General features: G+C 52.1%; 1 protein-coding gene across 2 annotated transcripts; it reads right to left on the bottom strand.

Moving 5' to 3' along the window:
* Window positions 1–648: 648 nt before the first annotated feature.
* On the bottom strand, window positions 649–13,139 carry RLBP1 (retinaldehyde binding protein 1). 2 transcript variants are annotated; one of them, XM_066240171.1, is made up of 9 exons: window positions 12,962–13,139; window positions 12,402–12,475; window positions 9,722–9,817; window positions 9,362–9,490; window positions 7,506–7,710; window positions 5,890–6,068; window positions 3,186–3,344; window positions 2,220–2,330; window positions 649–1,527 (listed from the first exon to the last, which is right to left on the bottom strand). In XM_066240171.1, exons 3-9 carry the CDS (start codon window positions 9,731–9,733, stop codon window positions 1,369–1,371), a joined length of 954 nt encoding a protein of 317 aa, XP_066096268.1. In that variant the 5' UTR covers window positions 9,734–9,817; window positions 12,402–12,475; window positions 12,962–13,139; the 3' UTR covers window positions 649–1,368. The 2 variants fall into 2 exon arrangements, with proteins under 2 accessions (XP_066096268.1, XP_066096269.1); XM_066240172.1 differs by lacking the exon at window positions 12,402–12,475.
* Between the last annotated feature and the right edge of the window lie 4,605 nt (window positions 13,140–17,744).

The raw sequence follows: 17,744 nt of genomic DNA on the forward strand, positions 1-17,744 counted from the left end.
GGTTCGAAACCCCGGGGTTGCCGGCTTGAGCGTGGGCTCATCTGGCTTGAGCGTGGGCTCACTCATCTGGCTTGAGCAAAAAGCTCACTAGCATGGACCCAAGGTCACTGGCTTGAGCGGGGGGTTACTCAGTCTGCTGAAGGCCCGCGGTCATGGCACATATGAGAGAGCAATCTATGAACAGCTACAGTGTCGCAACGAAAAACTGATGATTGATGCTTATCTCTCTCCTTTCCTGTTTGTCCCTATCTATCCCTCTGACTCTCTGTCCCTGTAAAAAAAATTAAAAATAAAATAAAATAAAAAAAGGTGGGTGCAGTCCCATGGGTGCTTTATGCCTACAAAAAGTGGGAGAAACTAGACAAGAACAGAGAAGTGTTGACATGATTAGTCAGGTACCTCAGTGGGAGCAGCCAGGCCAGTTGACCCCCACCCGCCACCACTAGCCACACAGGAGCAAGTGTCTGCATCCAGGTGGGACAGTTAGTGTGAGGTGTTAGGAGGAGAATCTGTCAATGCCCCTGAGCCCTAGGCCCAGGCGAAGCCAGACCTTCCCCAAGAGGAAGCAGCATGCTCAGCAAACAGGCTTGAATGGGGAGTCTCAGAGAAAAAAATGAGCACACACGCAAAAATCACCAAACGCATGAGGAATGCCAGCTCCACAGACGGATAGCTTTTTTTTATTTGTCACACTGTGTGGAGCCAGAGAGTAGGTGCTCATCACTGCACAGAGCCTGGGACAGGAGATAAAGACCTTTCACTGCGTCACTTGAGGACTGAATGCTGGGAAAACACCATTCATGAGGCAAGGGGTGTGGTGGACAGACCCACAGACAGAAGAAGGGGACACCACTGCCACCTTGGTAGGAGGCCCGAGGTCCTGACCATCACTGCACACATCAGACTGCACCGGACTCGGGGGACCAGGCCACCCCAAAATGGAGCTGCTTCAAGCCTGCCTCCACCCTAGAATTCCTCACCGGCCTCCTGGCTGCCGAGGTTACAGTGCCCTGCCAGATCATTTGCACTCCTGTCCCCCTCCTTGCCTGTTTTCACTGACCAAGTAGCAAAACTCTGTTAGGAAGGAAATCAAGAACCTTAGTCTTTGAAACAATCTCACACAAAATCACTATCCCAAAGCTTCAAAGTAGCAGGAAGGTAACTGCCCCAATTCTTCTTGTTCGAGTGACTTCCCCTGCTTTATTTCCCGCAAACTTGGGAGGAGGGTAACACCTGAGCCCACCCAAACTTAGGGAGGGTCAGGGGCGTCAGTCACTGCAGGCAGCCCTTTTCCCAGCCTTCTGGGTCCAGGACAGCTGGGGAGAGGCCCAGGGATGCTAACTATGGGTGGGACCGCGGGAGGCGGCCTCAGAAGGCCGTGTTCTCAGCTTGGGCCCGGGGGCCAAAGAGCAACTCAGCGATGACCTTGCCGTCATACTTGGGCAGTGTGCCCCCGAAGTCGGCGGGCAGGATGTCCTTGTCGATTTCCTGGAAGAAGCCGGACAGGTCATCTCCATGGACAAAGACCTGCAGGAAAGCAGAGGAGGCGGAGCTGAGCAGGGGGGTACCCTAAGGAGAGGAATGGAGGGAAGGAAAAGACACAGCGTGCCAAATCTCTCTGCCCGGTGACATCCTCTCCACAGTTCTTGTTGTGCTGTCTGTGGGATCCACCCAGTGTGGTTAAAGTGCGGCCCTGGCCGGTTGGCTCAGCGGTAGAGTGTTGGCCTGGCGTGCGGGGGACCAGGGTTTGATTCCCGGCCAGGGCACATAGGAGAAGCGCCCATTTGCTTCTCCACCCCCCCCTTCCTCTCTGTCTCTCTCTTCCCCTCCCGCAGCCAAGGCTCCATTGGAGCAAAGATGGCCCGAGCGCTGGGGATGGCTCCTTGGCCTCTGCCTCAGGCGCTAGAGTGGCTCTGGTCACGGCAGAGCGACGCCCTGGAGGGGCAGAGCATCGCCCCTGGTGGGCGTGCCGGGTGGATCCGGGTCGGGGGCATGCGGGAGTCTGTCTGACTGTCTCTCCCCGTTTCCAGCTTCAGAAAAATACAAAAAAAAAAAAAAATTTAAAAAAATTAAAGTGCGAGTTTGAGGAGGGCTCAGGTAGGGTCCCCTCATTCTCCCCACCGATCCCTCTTGTCTCAGGAAACCTCTCCTGCTAGAGCCCCTCCCTGCCCCCCACCAGCCAATCCCTGAGCACCGTCCCCGCGTGGCCACGCACTCACCCTCTGGAGCAGCTTGCTCTTCAGGAAGGGCCTCACCACGTTGTAGGTGGTGGTGAAGTACCACGGCTGGTGGATGAAGTGGATGGCCTTGAACCGGGCAGGGAAGGAATCCTGCAGTGATAGAGCGTCCCACCCCACAGCCCCGATGATGTTACAGGTTCCCACTTACCCCCATTCCCCTCCCCACGGCCCGTGCCCACTGAAGATTCTAGCCTCAGGCCACCCATGGGGAGCCCTGGCTTCACCATGGCTCCAAACTGCAGGAGGGAGCCCTGGAGGCCACGCAGCCCAACCCGCCCCCTGCTGATGCATAAAACCTGCACTTCGGTGGAGTAAGGAAACGATACTGGAACACTGCTTGCTTTTTAGGGGACTGAGTTTTTTAAACCCACTTCCCTGCTGAGTGGACTGCAAACTATTATAGACCACAAGCACACCACTGTCATGCCTCTTTGTCCTTCAACCCATCCCACGGCCCCCACCCCTCCCCTTCCTTTCCCAGGAACACATAAAGCAGACAACGTGAGCTCTAAGCAAGGACTTCTGACACTTAGATAGGAATGAGCTTTCAGGGGCATTAGCGATATCCTCTCTCAGGATAAAATCACATTCAAAGAGAGGCAGCGTGACATGCGGACAGAGAATGGGATTTCAGGTCAGAAGGTGTAAGTTCAAGTCCAGCCTCTGCCACTTTAGAGTGTGTGACCTTGAGCAGTCATGCAGACCTCTGAGCCTTGTTATCCAGGTTTTTAAAATGGAGCAGGGAAGCAGCCAAGAGAATGCTCTCTCGGAGTGAATGAATTAATGAACGTGACTACTTGGCACACTGTTGATCACCATCAAGTGTTTGTGGTTGTCATTGCTCTTTGTGACCAGGTGGTCACATTCTCAAGTACCTGCCAGGACCATTAAACCAGCCTCCCGACCTGTGATCGGCTCCCACAGGACAGGGTTCCAAGGCCACACCTGAAGCATGTCCACCATCTTCCTGAGGTCAGCAGCCCGAAGCCCAGCAGCCTGCTGCATGGTAAAGCCCTTGAAGTTCTCGATGATGCAGAAGCCGTTAATTTGCGTTTCCTCATTCTCCAGCAGCTTCTCCAGGATGAAACAATACGCCTGCAAGATCTTGAGCACAGAGTGAACAAAGATCAAGGCCCTGTGGGGAGAGCTAACTGCGCATCCTTACTGGAAACAGCTTGCATGGGCTTAGAGCTCGGACATTCCCCCCTCTGTGAATGTATCCCAAGAAAATAACCTTGAATGTCACATCCACAGTTAGATGCCAGAGTGTTTATCCCTGCACACTTATAATGTCCAACATGAAGGGACTGGTGGAATTATGGTACATTCAAACCATAGAATATCCTGGCACAGTTAAAATTACATATAAGACTGCCTGACCAGGAGGTGGCTCAGTGGATAGAGCAGTGGCTTGGGATCCTGAGGACCTTGGTTCAAAACCCCGTGGTTGCCGGCTTGAGTGTGGATCACAGACATGACCGCATGGTTATTGGCTTGAGCCCAAGGTCACTGGCTTGAGCAAGGAGTCACTGGCTCAACTGGAGCCCCCCAGTCAAGGCACATAGGAGAAGCAATCCATGAACGACTATGGTGCCGCAGCTATGAGTTGATGCTTCTCATCTCTCTTCCTGTCTGTCCCCACGTCTCTCTTTCTCTCGCTTAAAAAAGAAAAGAGGAAAACCAGCCAATCTCCTCTATTTACAGATAATATAATAGTATTCTTGGAAAACCCAAGATAATCAATTCTAAAGCTGACATAACAAAAGAATTCAATAAAATACCAGGATATAAAATTAAAATAAAAAGCAATAACCATATATAGAACCAATAACCAATTAGAAGATATAATGGAAGAGAAAGCTTCATCTCAGGAACAACAATAAAATAAATACTGAAGACAAACTTAATGATAAATGTGCATAACCTTTGAGAGGAAGGCTTTAAGACACTCCTAAAGGTTCAAAAGTAGGTTTGCAGGAGGGAAGGAATCTTTGTTTATGGATAGAACTGGGGCTGGACAAACTTAGAATTAGCCGCATTCATAAAGCAGCTAATTCTCCCCAAGTGTGTTACTTACATTTAATATTATCTCAACATTACTCCTGAGATTTCTCCTGGAAGTAAAGGAGTTAATTCTAAAAGTTCATGGGAGAAGGTCAAATGCAAGAAAAGCGCTGAAAAAGAGAAGCAGGAAGAACAGAAGGAGCCCGAATGGAAATGAAACGTTCTATACAATCCATACAATCAAAACATTGTGCTACTGGAGCAAGAACAGACAGAGACAGACGGAATGGAATAGAAAGCCCAGAACTAGACCCAAGTACATGTGAAAATAGAGACTATGATAGAGACGGCATCTCAAGTCACTAGGGGAAAAGGACATTGAAAAGATATAAACAACATATTCTTTTCTTTTTAAAATATTTTTCTGAAGTGAGAAACAGGGAGGCAGAGAGACAGACTCCTGCATGCACTTGACTGAGATCCACCCGGCATACCCACCAGGGGGCGATGCTCTGCCCATCTGGGGTGTTGCTCTGCTGCAACCTGAGCCATTCTAGCTCCTGAGGCCGAGGCCATGGAGCTGTCCTCAGTGCCTGGGCCAACTTTGCTCCAATGGAGCCTTGGCTGTGGGAGGGAAAGAGAGAGACAGAGAGAAAGGAGAGGGGGAAAGGGTGGAGAAGCAGATGGGCACTTCTCCTGTGTGCCCTGGCCGGGAATCAAACCTGGGACATCCACATGCTGAGTTGATGCTCTACCACTGAGCCAACTGGCCAGGGCATAGACAGCATATTCTAAAATGAGTTTGTACCATTTTTTTTTGAGACAGAGAGAGTCAGAGAAAGGGATAGACAGGGACAGACAGACAGGAACGGAGAGATGAGAGGCACCAATCATTAGTTTCTCATTGCGTGTTGCGACACCTTAGTTGTTCATTGATTGCTTTCTCATATGTGCCTTGACTGCGGGTCTTCAACAGACCAAGTAACCCCTTGCTCGAGCCAGTGACCTTGGGCTCAAGCTGGTGAGCTTTTTGCTCAAACCAGATGAGCCCGTGCTCAAGCTGGTGACCTCAGGGTCTCGAACCTGGGTCTTCCGCATCCCAATCCGACACTCTATCCACTGCGCCACCACCTGGTCAGGCTGTACCATTTTTTTTTTAAAGGCTTGATGGCACAAGCCAGACTTCTCCTGAGAAAAACCTAATTCTCCCTCTTAGGGCAGCTCTCTTGAGGGCTTGACAAGTGACAGTGCCTACTTATAAATGCAAAGGAGACAGGCAGCTAAACAGGTTGGAACCCATGCTTCCCAGAATCTCTCCCAGCAATCCCTGATCTCTAGATCACTCTCAGCTTTCAGCATTTAACAGGGCTACCCCAGCTCCTGGCCCAAAGCTGTCACCCTCACTTGGCAGGGACAGCTGGGGGCAGCTATGTTTTGGCCAGTCAACTCTGCCTGCAAAGCTACTGGGTTTTCCAGCTGCCCTGGCACCCCCTAGGAACCCCCTTCTCCTACCTGAAGTGCCTGGTAGTGTTGGCTGCCTGCCTCCCCTTACCTCTTGGGGAGCCAGGAATGAGAGCCCAGAAGAGGCCAGGGCTGGGTGAGAGAGTGAGAAGGAGCCGGATGAGTCCCCGCCCCACCTCCTGACCTCATCAAAGGTGATTTCTTCACAGTCCCAGTTCTCAATGTTGAAGAGCATGACCACTCGGCCGTACTTGTCCCGACTGGAGAGGACACCGGGGTAGCCGGCCTCGATGGTGCAGCGAACGGCCTCCAGGGACAGGCTGTCAAAGAGCTCAGGGTACTGCAGCCGGAAGTTCACGTAGCCTGGCACAGGGAGGACAGAGGCCCCTCAGGGAGCCAGCCCACCCTAGGGTAGGGACCCAGAGGCTTGTCTGTGACCAAGCAGGACACCCCACCTTTCTACGACAGTATCGGCCTATCTCACCAAACTGTCGCGGTAATTAAACAAGATTCTAGGCATGAACATCATTTACCAACAACCGCCCACACAGGAGGTGTAATCCTAGACCTGAGGACAAATATTACTTGTCTCCCATGGACAGAGGCATGGGTTTCTCAGGTGGGCACAGGGTGAACTGAGTGGGGGTGGGGAGAAGATAAAATCCGAACCCCAAGCAGGACACAGAGGCCCTTCCGGATTAGCAGCCCTTGTACGACCGCCACACCCCATCCTTGCCCAGCCAGGTCAGGTCCCCGCTTCTCGGTGGCTGTCTTCACCACCAAACCCTGGAGGGGCCAGGCCCCAGGGGGTGTTCAGGGAGCACCTGCCAAGGGAATGCCGCTGGCCTCCTGCAACGCTCCAGGCCTTGGTCCTGCTGCTCCTCTGCCCTGCTGCTCTGTCCCCAGAGAGCTCATTTCCTTTGGGATTTTCTTCAAAAGTCCCCATTGTACCAGGGCCTTCCACTTGACCTAAAACCTCCATGCTTTATCTCCACCTCCTTTATTTTTCTTGTCATCCCCTCTCGCTATCTAACACTATATTTTTATTTTGTCTGGTTTATTATTTCCACCATTAGAATATGAGGTCCACGAGGGCAGGCAGTTCTTGTCTGCTTGCTGTGTTCTCTGCTGCAGCCTTGGGCCTCACACAGCAGGTGGGACACATGGCAGTGGGTGAGCATTTGGGGAAGGAAGGAAGAAGCAAGAAAAGGAGACCCGTGGTCCCACAGAGGGCCTGCTCAGACCCCCTGTCCCTCCCCCACCCCCAGCACCAAGGACGTGATTTCTGAAGGAAAGTTGTCATCATCCAGCCAGCAGGGCCAGGCTTTGGGGCTCCTTGCCAGGGCTGGGACCATCTTCAATTCCACTTGCTGCACGAGCTTTGGATTCCTACAGGAAGCAAGGTACACATACCCACCTTCCCTGCAGAGCTCTAGAGCCAAAGCCTATACCTAGGGTGGTAATGGAGGAACTCCTCCCTTCTCTGCGCACACAGTTTGGGTCACACAATTCTAGTCATTATGTCACAAGACTAAGAGAGAGGAGACAGGAGCCAGATCTCGAGGAATCGGGCCCTGCTACATTCATTCATTCACTGTTAGGGCCGAGCGGGACTGCGCGTGCCCATTTTACCGGTAAGGCTAGGAAGACTCAGACTCGCGCAAGGAATGGGAGGGAAATCAAGCATTGGTCTCTTTGGTGGCTGAGTCCTCGGCCGCTGCGTGAGGGTCAGTACTATCCTCATGACCTCCCCTCAGTTTTGCAGCCTCCCCAAGGCCATTTCCCCAGCAAGGGCCTCACCTCTGAGCAGCTGGTAGGCGCGCCCCACGTGGAACTTCCGTGCGCGAATGAAGCGCAGGAAGAAAGCTCGGTCCTTCCCCTGCACCTTCTCCTCCACAGCCCGGGCCAGCTCCTGCCCCGAGGCGGCCTGCACCCGCACCAGCTCCTGCAGCTCCTGCACCACCTCCTCCCGAGTCTCCTCCCTCTCGTTCAGCTCGTCCTTGGCCTAGAACAGAGTAGGGTGGAAGAAGGAAGTCACAGGTAGGTGCTATGTGAGACCCCCGGAAGGGGGCATCACAAGGCAGCATCTGCTCAGACAGCGCCTCAGACGCCAGTTTTATTTGGAGAAAATAAGACCAACTGCTCAACCTGGGTTGGTTAGCAGGAGATAGCCAAAGGTCTGAATGTTTCTCCTTGTAACAGCCTACACTTACCGGAGCCCTCGGGGTTAGCAACCTCCCAGGTCCTGTAAATACATTGTGTTTTTAATCTGCTGCAACCCATCACAGTAAGGTTGGTAGTCTCCCGATTTCTCAGGAGGAGCAGACTGAGGTTCATTGAGTGAAGATATTATTGCCCAAGGTCTCCAGATAGAAAGGAGTGGAATTGGGACACAATTAAATGTCCTCTTCAGGGCCCTGGCCAGTTGGCTCAGCGGTAGAGCGGCGGCCCGGTGTGTGGAAGTCCTGGGTTTGATTCCTGGTCAGGGCACATGGGAGAAGTGACCATCTGCTTCTCCTCCCCCACCCTTTCCTCTCTATCTCTCTCTTCCCCTCCCGCAGCCAAGGCTCCACTGGAGCAAAGTTGGCCCCGGGCACTAAGGATGGCTCCATGGCCTCCGCCTCAGGCGCTAGAATGGTTCCAGCCACAAGGGAGCAATGCCCCAGATGGGCCTAGCATCGCCCCCTGGGAGGCATACCGGGTGGATCCTGGTCAGACACATGCAAGGAATCTGTTTCTCTGCCTCCCTGCTTTTCACTTCAGAAAAAAAATAATAAAGTCCTCCTTAGGCTGAACTTTTAATCACTTTGCTCTGCTGCCTCCCAGGCTTAATTCTGATCTTTTCAAGAACAAAGATACCGGGCAGATAGCAGCGTGTCCCCTGCCCCCAAAGCCTCACATTCCTTCTTTAGGCTGTGGCTGGAATACTCAGCATGTCTCAAGCAGCTCTCCTTGGAAAGCAGAAGAAGGCAGAGGAAGGGGAGTCAGGTTTGGGGAAAGCTCAGTGTGCCTTCCCCTTGAGATGCCCAGGGAAGCAGAGATGGAAGCCAAGGGCCCAGCTCAGCCCCAGAACAGTTCTGCCAATTGCAACAGAGCACAGTCTGTCTGATCATTTCTGAGCTGGGCCAACCGCTTGTTTTCATAGCTTTGGAAGGCAAGACCCAAAGAGGGAAAGCAGTTTGTCCAAAGTCACACAGCAAGTTGGAAGTAAGTCTGATCCTTGAGCTCAGGCCTCTTGCCTATCCATTAGGGGCAGCAGTTGGATCCCTGCTTCCCAGGGCTTCTTGCAAACCAGCATCCCTAATATCACAGCCTAGGATGGTCCCTGGTCAGAGGCCCGAGGTTGCAGCATTGGTTTTAGGGAGCCCTGTTGGTGCTGTAACCTTGGATTAGGCTGGCTTGGCTGTCTGGTCAGCCCAGTTGCTGGGGTGGCCCTGACCCCCTGGAGGATGCCTGGCACAGGCTGGTCCACTAGGTTCAGGGTGACCGGGAGAGCTGGGGCTGGACCCTTCCTGCAGGAGAGAGGAGACTGCCGACCCCTCCCCCCCTTGCTGGTTGCTGGGGCCGGACCCTTCCTGCAGGAGAAAGGAAACTGCCCACGGCCCCCCTTGTTGCCTCCCTAGCCTGCCCCTCCCCCGCAACCCAGGCCACCTTACCTTCTGCAAGGTGTGGGGGGGCAGCTCACTGCACTGGCCAAAGACGGGCCCATGGTCCTTGGCTGTGAGCCGCTCCAGCTGGGCACGTAGCTCCTGCTCCTCTTCAGGGACTATGCGAAAGGTGCCCACCTGGGCAGAGAGGAGTCAGGAAAAAGCAGCAACAGGCCTACTCAGACCCTAAACCCGTCCTTTTGCCCAAGGCTGCTGTTCAGTCTCCTCCCTATGGGTGGGGTCCAGGACCACACAGAGGTTGTAGGGGTGAATGCCCATAATTGGGGGCAGACAAGCTATGAAGAAGCAGAGAGGAGAGTGGGAAGAGGGAAGGTGGATGGAGGGAGCCCAGGGAGCAGGGGTACTCACCCCCTCTGACATACTGCCTCGAGCAGACTGAGTCTCCTCTTCGGGAAAAGAAGGGCCCTACTTCCTCTGTTCTGGCCTTTCCCGGCGGCCTCTTCCCTGGGAAAGGAAGTCAGAGCTGTAGTGGTCTGAAGAAACTTCTCATATTGTCTCAGAACAATAGATCTCACACTTGTGCATGGGTCACAGTCACCTGGGGCATTTGTTGGAAATGCAGATGCCTGGGCCCTGCACCCTATGATTCTGACTCAGGAGGTTTGAACTGGGGCCCAGGAAGCTGCACTTTAAAGCAGCAGCCCAGTCCTGGCCTGCAGTGCAGTGGATGGAGCATCTTCCCAGAATGCTGAGGTACCAGGGAGCGGTTCGATCCCAGGGTTGCAGGTATGATCCTGGAGTTGCCAGCTCCATCCTGGGGTCCCCGGCTCAAGCCTGAGGTTGCTGGTTTGAGCACGGGTCAGGGCACTTATGAGAAACAATCAATGGGTCCACAATTAAGAAGTACAATGAGTTGATGCTTCTCTCTCTCTTTCCCTTCCTCTATCTCAAAAAATAAATAAAGCAGCAGCCTAGGTGGCTCTGAAGAAGAGGGAGGATTCTTGCTTTGCACTTTGAGAAACACTCTTTTGAGAAGAAATACCACAAAAATAACTCAGCGTTGACCTGGGACACTGAGGTCCCAGGTTCAAAACCCTGAGGTCGCCGGTGTGAGCATGGGATCATTGAAATGATCCCATGGTCACTAGCTTGAGCCCAAAGGTTGTTGGCTTGAGCTCAAGGTTGCTGGCTTGAGCAAGGGGTCACTGGCTCAGCTAGAGCCCCCTGGTCAAGGCACATATGAGAAGCAACGAATGAACAATTAAAGTGACACAACTATGAATTCATGCTTCTTATCTTTCTTCCCTCCTCTCTCTCTCTCAAAATAAACTCAAACCTCTGTTCTTAAGATGAGTTGGGCTAGCCAGGAAAAAACTAGGGGTGGACTGCATTCTCACTTATGTGATCTCTGCAGGATAAGGTACTCCCTCCCCTATCTGTGGCCCTCCCCCTCCAGCCCAGAGGAGGAGCAGGCTCAGAAACTCCCCAGGCTAGTGGGCGCCCCTTCCCCAGCACTTTCATTCTCAGGAGGGGTGGTGACTAGTTAAACAATCATAATACTTGGCATGTGTTCTGTGTTTTATGATGCACAAGTATTTTCAAATCCATTATCTCAGAGCCTGGGTTGGCATTATTATTCCCATTTCATATAGGAGGAAACAGGCCCAGGAGAATGACTTGTCCAAGGTCACACTGCCAGAAATAGCCAGGGATCAGGACCGTAAGGTCTGACCTTCTGTCAGCACCTAGAGGTAGCCTGTTGTGGCAAAAGTCAGACCTGGGTTCATATTCTGTTCTCTTCCACTTAGAAGCTGTGGGATTTAACCTGTGTCTGGGTTGTCCCCGTAAAAGGGAGATGGGCCCTGGCCAGTTGGCTCAGCAGTAGAGCGTCGGCCTGGCGTGCGGGGGACCCGGGTTCGATTCCCGGCCAGGGCACATAGGAGAAGCGCCCATTTGCTTCTCCACCCCCCCCCTCCTTCCTCTCTGTCTCTCTCTTCCCCTCCCGCAGCCGGGGCTCCATTGGAGCAGAGATGGCCCGGGTGCTGGGGATGGCTCCTTGGCCTCTGCCCCAGGCGCTAGAGTGGCTCTGGTCGCGGCAGAGCGACGCCCCGGAGGGGCAGAGCGTCGCCCCTGGTGGGCGTGCCAGGTGGATCCCGGTCGGGCGCATGCGGGAGTCTGTCTGACTGTCTCTCCCCATTTCCAGCTTCAGAAAAAAAATACAAAAAAAAAAAAAAAAAGGGAGATGGAAGGGTTAGGAAGATTAATTAAATAATGTGCACAAAATCAGTGCTGGCCACCAGAACAAATCTCATTCATGGCCTGCATGACACCCTGCTCACCCACTGAGTCTTTATGGAGATAGCTTTCTGTTTCCAATTTTCTCCTCTCCCACCTGAACATACCCAGGGCCTTCAGGGACCTATCACCACCCTGCTCCTGCCGCTAACCAGGTTCTCATTAGTCATTTCTGTTACCTAGTCACTGTTGATAAGTGGCAGAAGTGTGACTTGACCCGTTCTCTGACACCAAGACTGCTTTGACACCTAAGAGCCAAGACATCCCCAGGCAAACTCTCTAGGACAGCAGGTGTCACAGAAAACCCTTTAGGGTCAGAGATACCATGGTGTGAATCAGGCTTTGTCACTAACCACCTGTGTGACCCTAGGCAAATTATTTAACCTCTCTGAGCCTCAGTTTCCTCATCTGCAAATTGGGGATAATAATCATACCTACCAAATAGAGTTGTCACGAAGATCACAGAATTTCTATAAGGTACCTAGCACAGTGTTTTGCTCTAACACACCATTCTCCTTCCCTTTCTTAGCATCATACTGATCATTACCCCAATTTGACAGAGAGACTTGGGGGATCCCAGGGAATATTTGAGGGTCTCCCCTTTCCTGCCTCTCTCACTCCACAACTCCAGCAGGGTAGTTCTGAGGCTGTAACCCACTGACAGCAACCAAATAGAAGCCATCTATCTGTGGGTAGGTCTCCAGATACGCGGGCACAGAGACGGACAGACAGGGACGGCCGTGGTCTCACTTGGGTTTTGCTGGCACAGAAACGGGGAAGCTGATAGAAGTACCTGAGAGGCTCGGACAGCAGAGTGGCTGGACAGCCCTAGCCAGTTAAGCAAACCAGCAGGACAAGATCCTAGATCTTAGAAAGAGAGGGTTACAGTCAGTATAGTAACTCTTTTTTAAAATAAGCTCAATCTGTTACCTTTAATTTTTTTTTAAGTACTGATTTATGAGTTGTACACAATGAAAACACACCCACCCTCCCAACACATCCAGGCTGTTCCCTGTGACCTGGGTTGCCAGATAAAACACAGAATGCCCGCTGACATGTGAATTTCAGAAGAACACAACAAATACTTTTGAAACTTAAGGATGCCCCAAATATTGCATGGGGCATTCTTGTACTGCAAAAGTATTTGTTGTTCATCTGAAATTCATATTTAAATGCACATTCACATTTGATTCACATTTATTTGTAAACCTCTGATTCAATTAGTCTGGCTCGTTCTGGAAAGTAGCCCGTTGGTTTGTTTTATGGATGTCTAGGATGTGGCCCCCTCCACCCCTGACTCTTCACCCTACACCTGGGCTCCCCGGCCTTGCTGGGCCCCTGATACTGACTTACCTGCCAGGTCGGCAGCTCCTCCTTGGGGCCACCTGGTGCCTGTGTCCTCTGGGAGTCCTGGAGGTTGCCTCCGTTGGGGGCGTGGTCCAGTCAGCAGGCTTGGATTAGTGTGTCACAAGAAACTTCTCATGGCCCACGGTTTCCTGTTAAATCAGGCTCACAGGAGGCCCAGACAGGGGCAAGCAAAGCGCCAGGGGGGTGAGGGGATCAGCCTGGGCCTGGCTGAGGCCGCCTCAAAGCCCTTCTTTGTGGAAGCCGGGCTTTGGGGGTGGGGTCTGGGCCAGCCTCATTCCCTCCTCTCTCTGCCCTCTCCTCATCCCAGGGGCTCCCGGAGATCACACCCCAGGGCCAGGCATGCGGGAGGCACAGGGACATTTTATTTTATTTTATTTTTTATTTTTTTTATTATTTTATTTTAGTGAGAAGAGAAAGTGAGAGAGAGAAAGGGGAAGGAGCAGGAAGTATCAACTCCCATATGTGCCTTGACCAGGCAAGCCCAGGGTTTCTAACAGCGACCTCAGCATTCCAGGTCAACACTTTATCCACTGCACCACCACAGGTCAGGCCGGCACAGGGACATTTTAAATGGGATGGCCAATGCAATCCATGGCAGTTTTGGCAATCCAGGCCTGCCACCCTCTCTCCTAGCCCAGCAGGGCCCAGAGAGGTAGTTGTCACCTCCAAGCGAGTGGGGCCCTGGGGAAATGCAGCTGGTTAGGTTGAGGGTGGGTGGGGTGTGGGGTAACGAAAAGACAGGCTGACTCACCTTCTGGGCAGTCTAGTGCGGTGATAGGAGCCTGCTCTAGATCTGGGTGGCTCACTTGCAAATCCTAGCTCCAGCACCTTCTCACTGTGAGAAGTGACCTCCCTAGGGGCTCAGTGTCCTTCTCTGAGAAGTGGGGATAATTGGAGGACAGGCTTCTGGCTTTAGTAAGGGTAAAATGCAGTTGAGTGTCTAGCAGAGTCCCTGACACTTAGTGTATGTATGTGTAATGTTGACATTTTCTCCAAATACAGACTCAATAGGCGTCTGGGTGGAGGGGCTCATATCCCACCCTCTGTACAGCAGTAAACCCCCCTACAGCCCTCAATCTCTGCTTTGGTATTCCAATGGGTGGGTGGGTGGGTGGCAGGGGACTCCTTTAGAATATTTTTTCTCTAGTATTCTCAGGGCAGGACACTCCCCATTTCCACTACTGGACAATCCTCCTTGTGATAAAACTCGTCCTTGGTCTGAGTCCTAGCCGCCTTCTAGAATGTCACCCTCAGTCCTGGGTCTGCCTCCTGGAGGTGACGGGGTTGGGTTAAGCTCCTGTGCATAGGACATTGTCCAGAATCCACCCCCCAAAAAAGCTTTTTGGTTTTCCCCAGAAATAGTTTTTGTTTCTCAGCCCCTTCCTACTTGGGTAGGTTCGGGATCACTTCGTCTTCCCGTGTCCTCTCCAAACATGCTGGGGCTTATGAGAGCATTAGTGAAGGGCAGTGTCCTGGGGTCTCAGCTGCCTCGCTGGACCTCATCCCCTGGGGCAGGCTCAAATGCCTAGGGCTGCCCTGATCGGTTGGCTCAGTGGTAGAGCGTCGGCCTGGCGTGCAGAAGTCCCGGGTTCAATTCCCAGCCAGGGCACACAGGAGAGGCGCCCAGCTGCTTCTCCACCCCTCCCCCTCTCCTTCCTCTCTGTCTCTCTCTTCCCCTCCCGCAGCCGAGGCTCCATTGGAGCAAAGATGGCCCGGGCGCTGGGGATGGCTCCTTGGCCTCTGCCCCAGGTGCTAGAGTGGCTCTGGTCGCAACAGAGCAAAGCCCCGGATGGGCAGAGCATCGCCCCCTGGTGGGCATGCCGGGTGGATCCTGGTCGGGCGCATGTGGGAGTCTGTCTGACTGCGTCCCCGTTTCCAGCTTCAGAAAGATACAAAAAAAAAAAAAAAAAAAAAAAAGTGCCTGGGGCTTGGATTTGGATGTGCAGCTGAGTAACCTCAAACCCTTCACCCCCCTTTCCCTAGGCTCCTGCTGTGACTGCTGTTGACCCTTGGGCTGTTCCCTCCCAGGTCCTCTGTGGAGCTGGAGAAGTCCTCATTTCCAACACTCTGCTCCCTGTCAGTCTAGTCCTGTGCTATCCCATATAGAAGCCTCTAGCCACATGTAGCTACTTCAGTGCCTGAAATGGGGCATGTGACCAAAGAACTGAACTGTACATTTTATTTAATTCAAATCAACTTAAAATTTAAATTTAAAAATTGATAGTGGATTCAGTTATTGGAAAACTTTTAAGCATGTTTGGAACAACTCAGGTGTGTGATCCTACTTTCTGAACTGTAAATTTTGTGATCAAATATTTCTATTTTTTTCTTTTTTTGTGTGTGTGATCAAATATTTCTGATGAAAATTTAGAGTCCAGAGTGAGATATGCTATGAATACAAAATTCCTAATGCATTTTGAAGACTTAATACAAAGAAATGAGTGTAAAAGTTTTCATTAATGATTTTTATATGGCCCAGTGTTCTGAAATGATAGTATTCTGGATGTATTGACCCTAACTGGGTAGTTCAGTGGGTTGGAGTGTTGTCCTGACATGCTGAGGTTGTGGGTTCAATCCCTGGTCAGGGCACATGCAAGAAACAACCAATGGGCCCTGGCCAGTTGGCTCAGTGGTAGAGCGTCGGCCTGGCGTGCAGAAGTCCCGGGTTCGATTCCTGGCCAGGGCACACAGGAGAAGCACCCATCTGCTTCTCCACCTCTCCCCCTCTCCTTCCTCTCTGTCTCTCTCTTCCTCTCCCGCAGCCGAGGCTCCATTGGAGCAAAATGGCCCCAGCACTGGGGATGGCTCCTTGGCCTCTGCCCCAGGCGCTAGAGTGGCTCTGGTCGCAACAGAGCAACGCCCCCTGGTGGGCAGAGCGTCGCCCCCTGGTGGGCGTGCTGGGTGGATCCCGGTCGGGCTCATGCGGGAGTCTGTCTGACTGTCTCTCCCCGTTTCTAAAAAAAAAAAAAAAAAAGAAACAACCAATGATGTTATGAGTAAGTGGAAAATTCCAGCAAAGCGATGTTTCTCTCCTTCTCTCTCTCTTCCTCTCTAAAAATCAACCAATAATAATAATAAAATTAATTACCATTCTTTAGGTAATCAGGGTAGGCCCTAATCCAACATGAGTATCCTTATAGGAGGAGGAGATGACCTGGCCTAGTAGCTCAGTTGGTAGGAGCATCGTCCCGAAGCACAGAGGTTGCGGATTCAATCCCTGTTCAGGGCACATATAGGAATGGATCAATGTTCTTCTCTCTGTCTCCCCCTTCCTTTTTCTCTCTAAAGTCAAAACTAAAAAAAAAAAGAAAAAAAAAAAAGAGGAGATGCACAGAGGGGAGACAATGCGAAGACACAGGAAGAAGGCAGCTTCAGCAAGCCAAGGGGACAGGTATCAGAAGAAAGCAGCTCTGTCAACACCTTGATCATCTTGATCACCTTGACTTTGGACTTCTATTCTCCAGAATTGTGAGTAAATGTGTTGTTCAAGTCACTCAGTCTGTAGTACTTTGTTATGGCATTTTAAGCAATATGGGTGGGATATTAGATTTTCTCCGCATGTACTTCACAGGGAGATAATGGAGGGGGGGGGGTTTGTTGAGGGCTCAGGCTGCCCCACAGGAAGGAACCATGGAGGCTCCAGAACAGTCTCGGTCAAGCTGGGTGATGGACTTCATGGCAAAAGAGAACATTTCTGTGCACCAAGAACAACTTTGATCTAATGGCACCATCTTGCCTGGAGTGGGCTGCAGAGAGCCTTTCAGTATGCTAGCAGGTCACATTGCCCTTTTTAGGGAGCAGAGCTTTCTTTGCCATTATCTTCTTCTCACAGCCCTTCTCCTGCCTCTGCCTGGCCCTTTCCCTGGCCTGAGAGTCACGTTCCTGCCTGGCTGTTCAGGCTAGAACAATAGTGCCCCTGTGTAAGGAGAGACACTGTCCTCATTGGTCCGGACACCTGTGCCGGGCCGTGCTGGCAGACAACTGTGGGCTCCCGGGCTCTCTCTGCTAGCCTGGAGGCAGTGAATGAGGGTGCTCACATTTGTCGTGCCCCCTTCTATACTGTGGCAGGGGCTTTCTCAGCATGATCTCATCTAGTCCTTCCAGATGTGAGGCAGAAAATAAAATCCCCCTTTTTACAGATAGGAAGCTAAGCTGAAAGCCGCACAGCTGGTAAGGAGTGGACACCTGGTCACTCTATTCTTTTTTATTTTATTATTTATTTATTCATTTTAGAGAGGAGAGGGAGAGGGAGAGGGAGAGGGAGAGGGAGAGGGAGAGGGAGAGGGAGAGGGAGAGGGAGAGAGAGAGAGAGGAGAGACAGAGAGAGAGAAGGGGGGGGGAGGAGCTCGAAGCATCAACTCCCATATGTGCCTTGACCAGGCAAGCCCAGGGTTCAAACCGGCGACCTCAGCATTTCCAGGTCGACGCTTTATCCACTGCGCCACCACAGGTCAGGCCCACCTGGTCACTCTAAAGCCCTCTCATCACTCAGCACACAAGGCTGCCCCCTCCTCTAGAAGTGAGAGCTGTGCAGGTGTTCCTGCCCAGAGAAGTCACACCTGCCTCCCAGCTCCTGGGGAAGGTGACATTACCTCACTTTCCTGAGAGCAACCCCAGGGGCAAGAGTCTGTTCACTGCCTTTGGCTAGTAATAATTCTCCTGGGCTAGGAAGGATCCCAAGGAATGCCCCTCCTTTGAGAAATGGGAAAACCCAGACTGAGAGACATTTTGCACCTTCCTTAAAATTACACAGTGGTAATGAGAGGGT

The sequence above is a fragment of the Saccopteryx bilineata genome, chromosome 7 (genome assembly GCF_036850765.1).
Source record: "Saccopteryx bilineata isolate mSacBil1 chromosome 7, mSacBil1_pri_phased_curated, whole genome shotgun sequence".
Lineage (NCBI taxonomy): Eukaryota > Metazoa > Chordata > Mammalia > Chiroptera > Emballonuridae > Saccopteryx > Saccopteryx bilineata.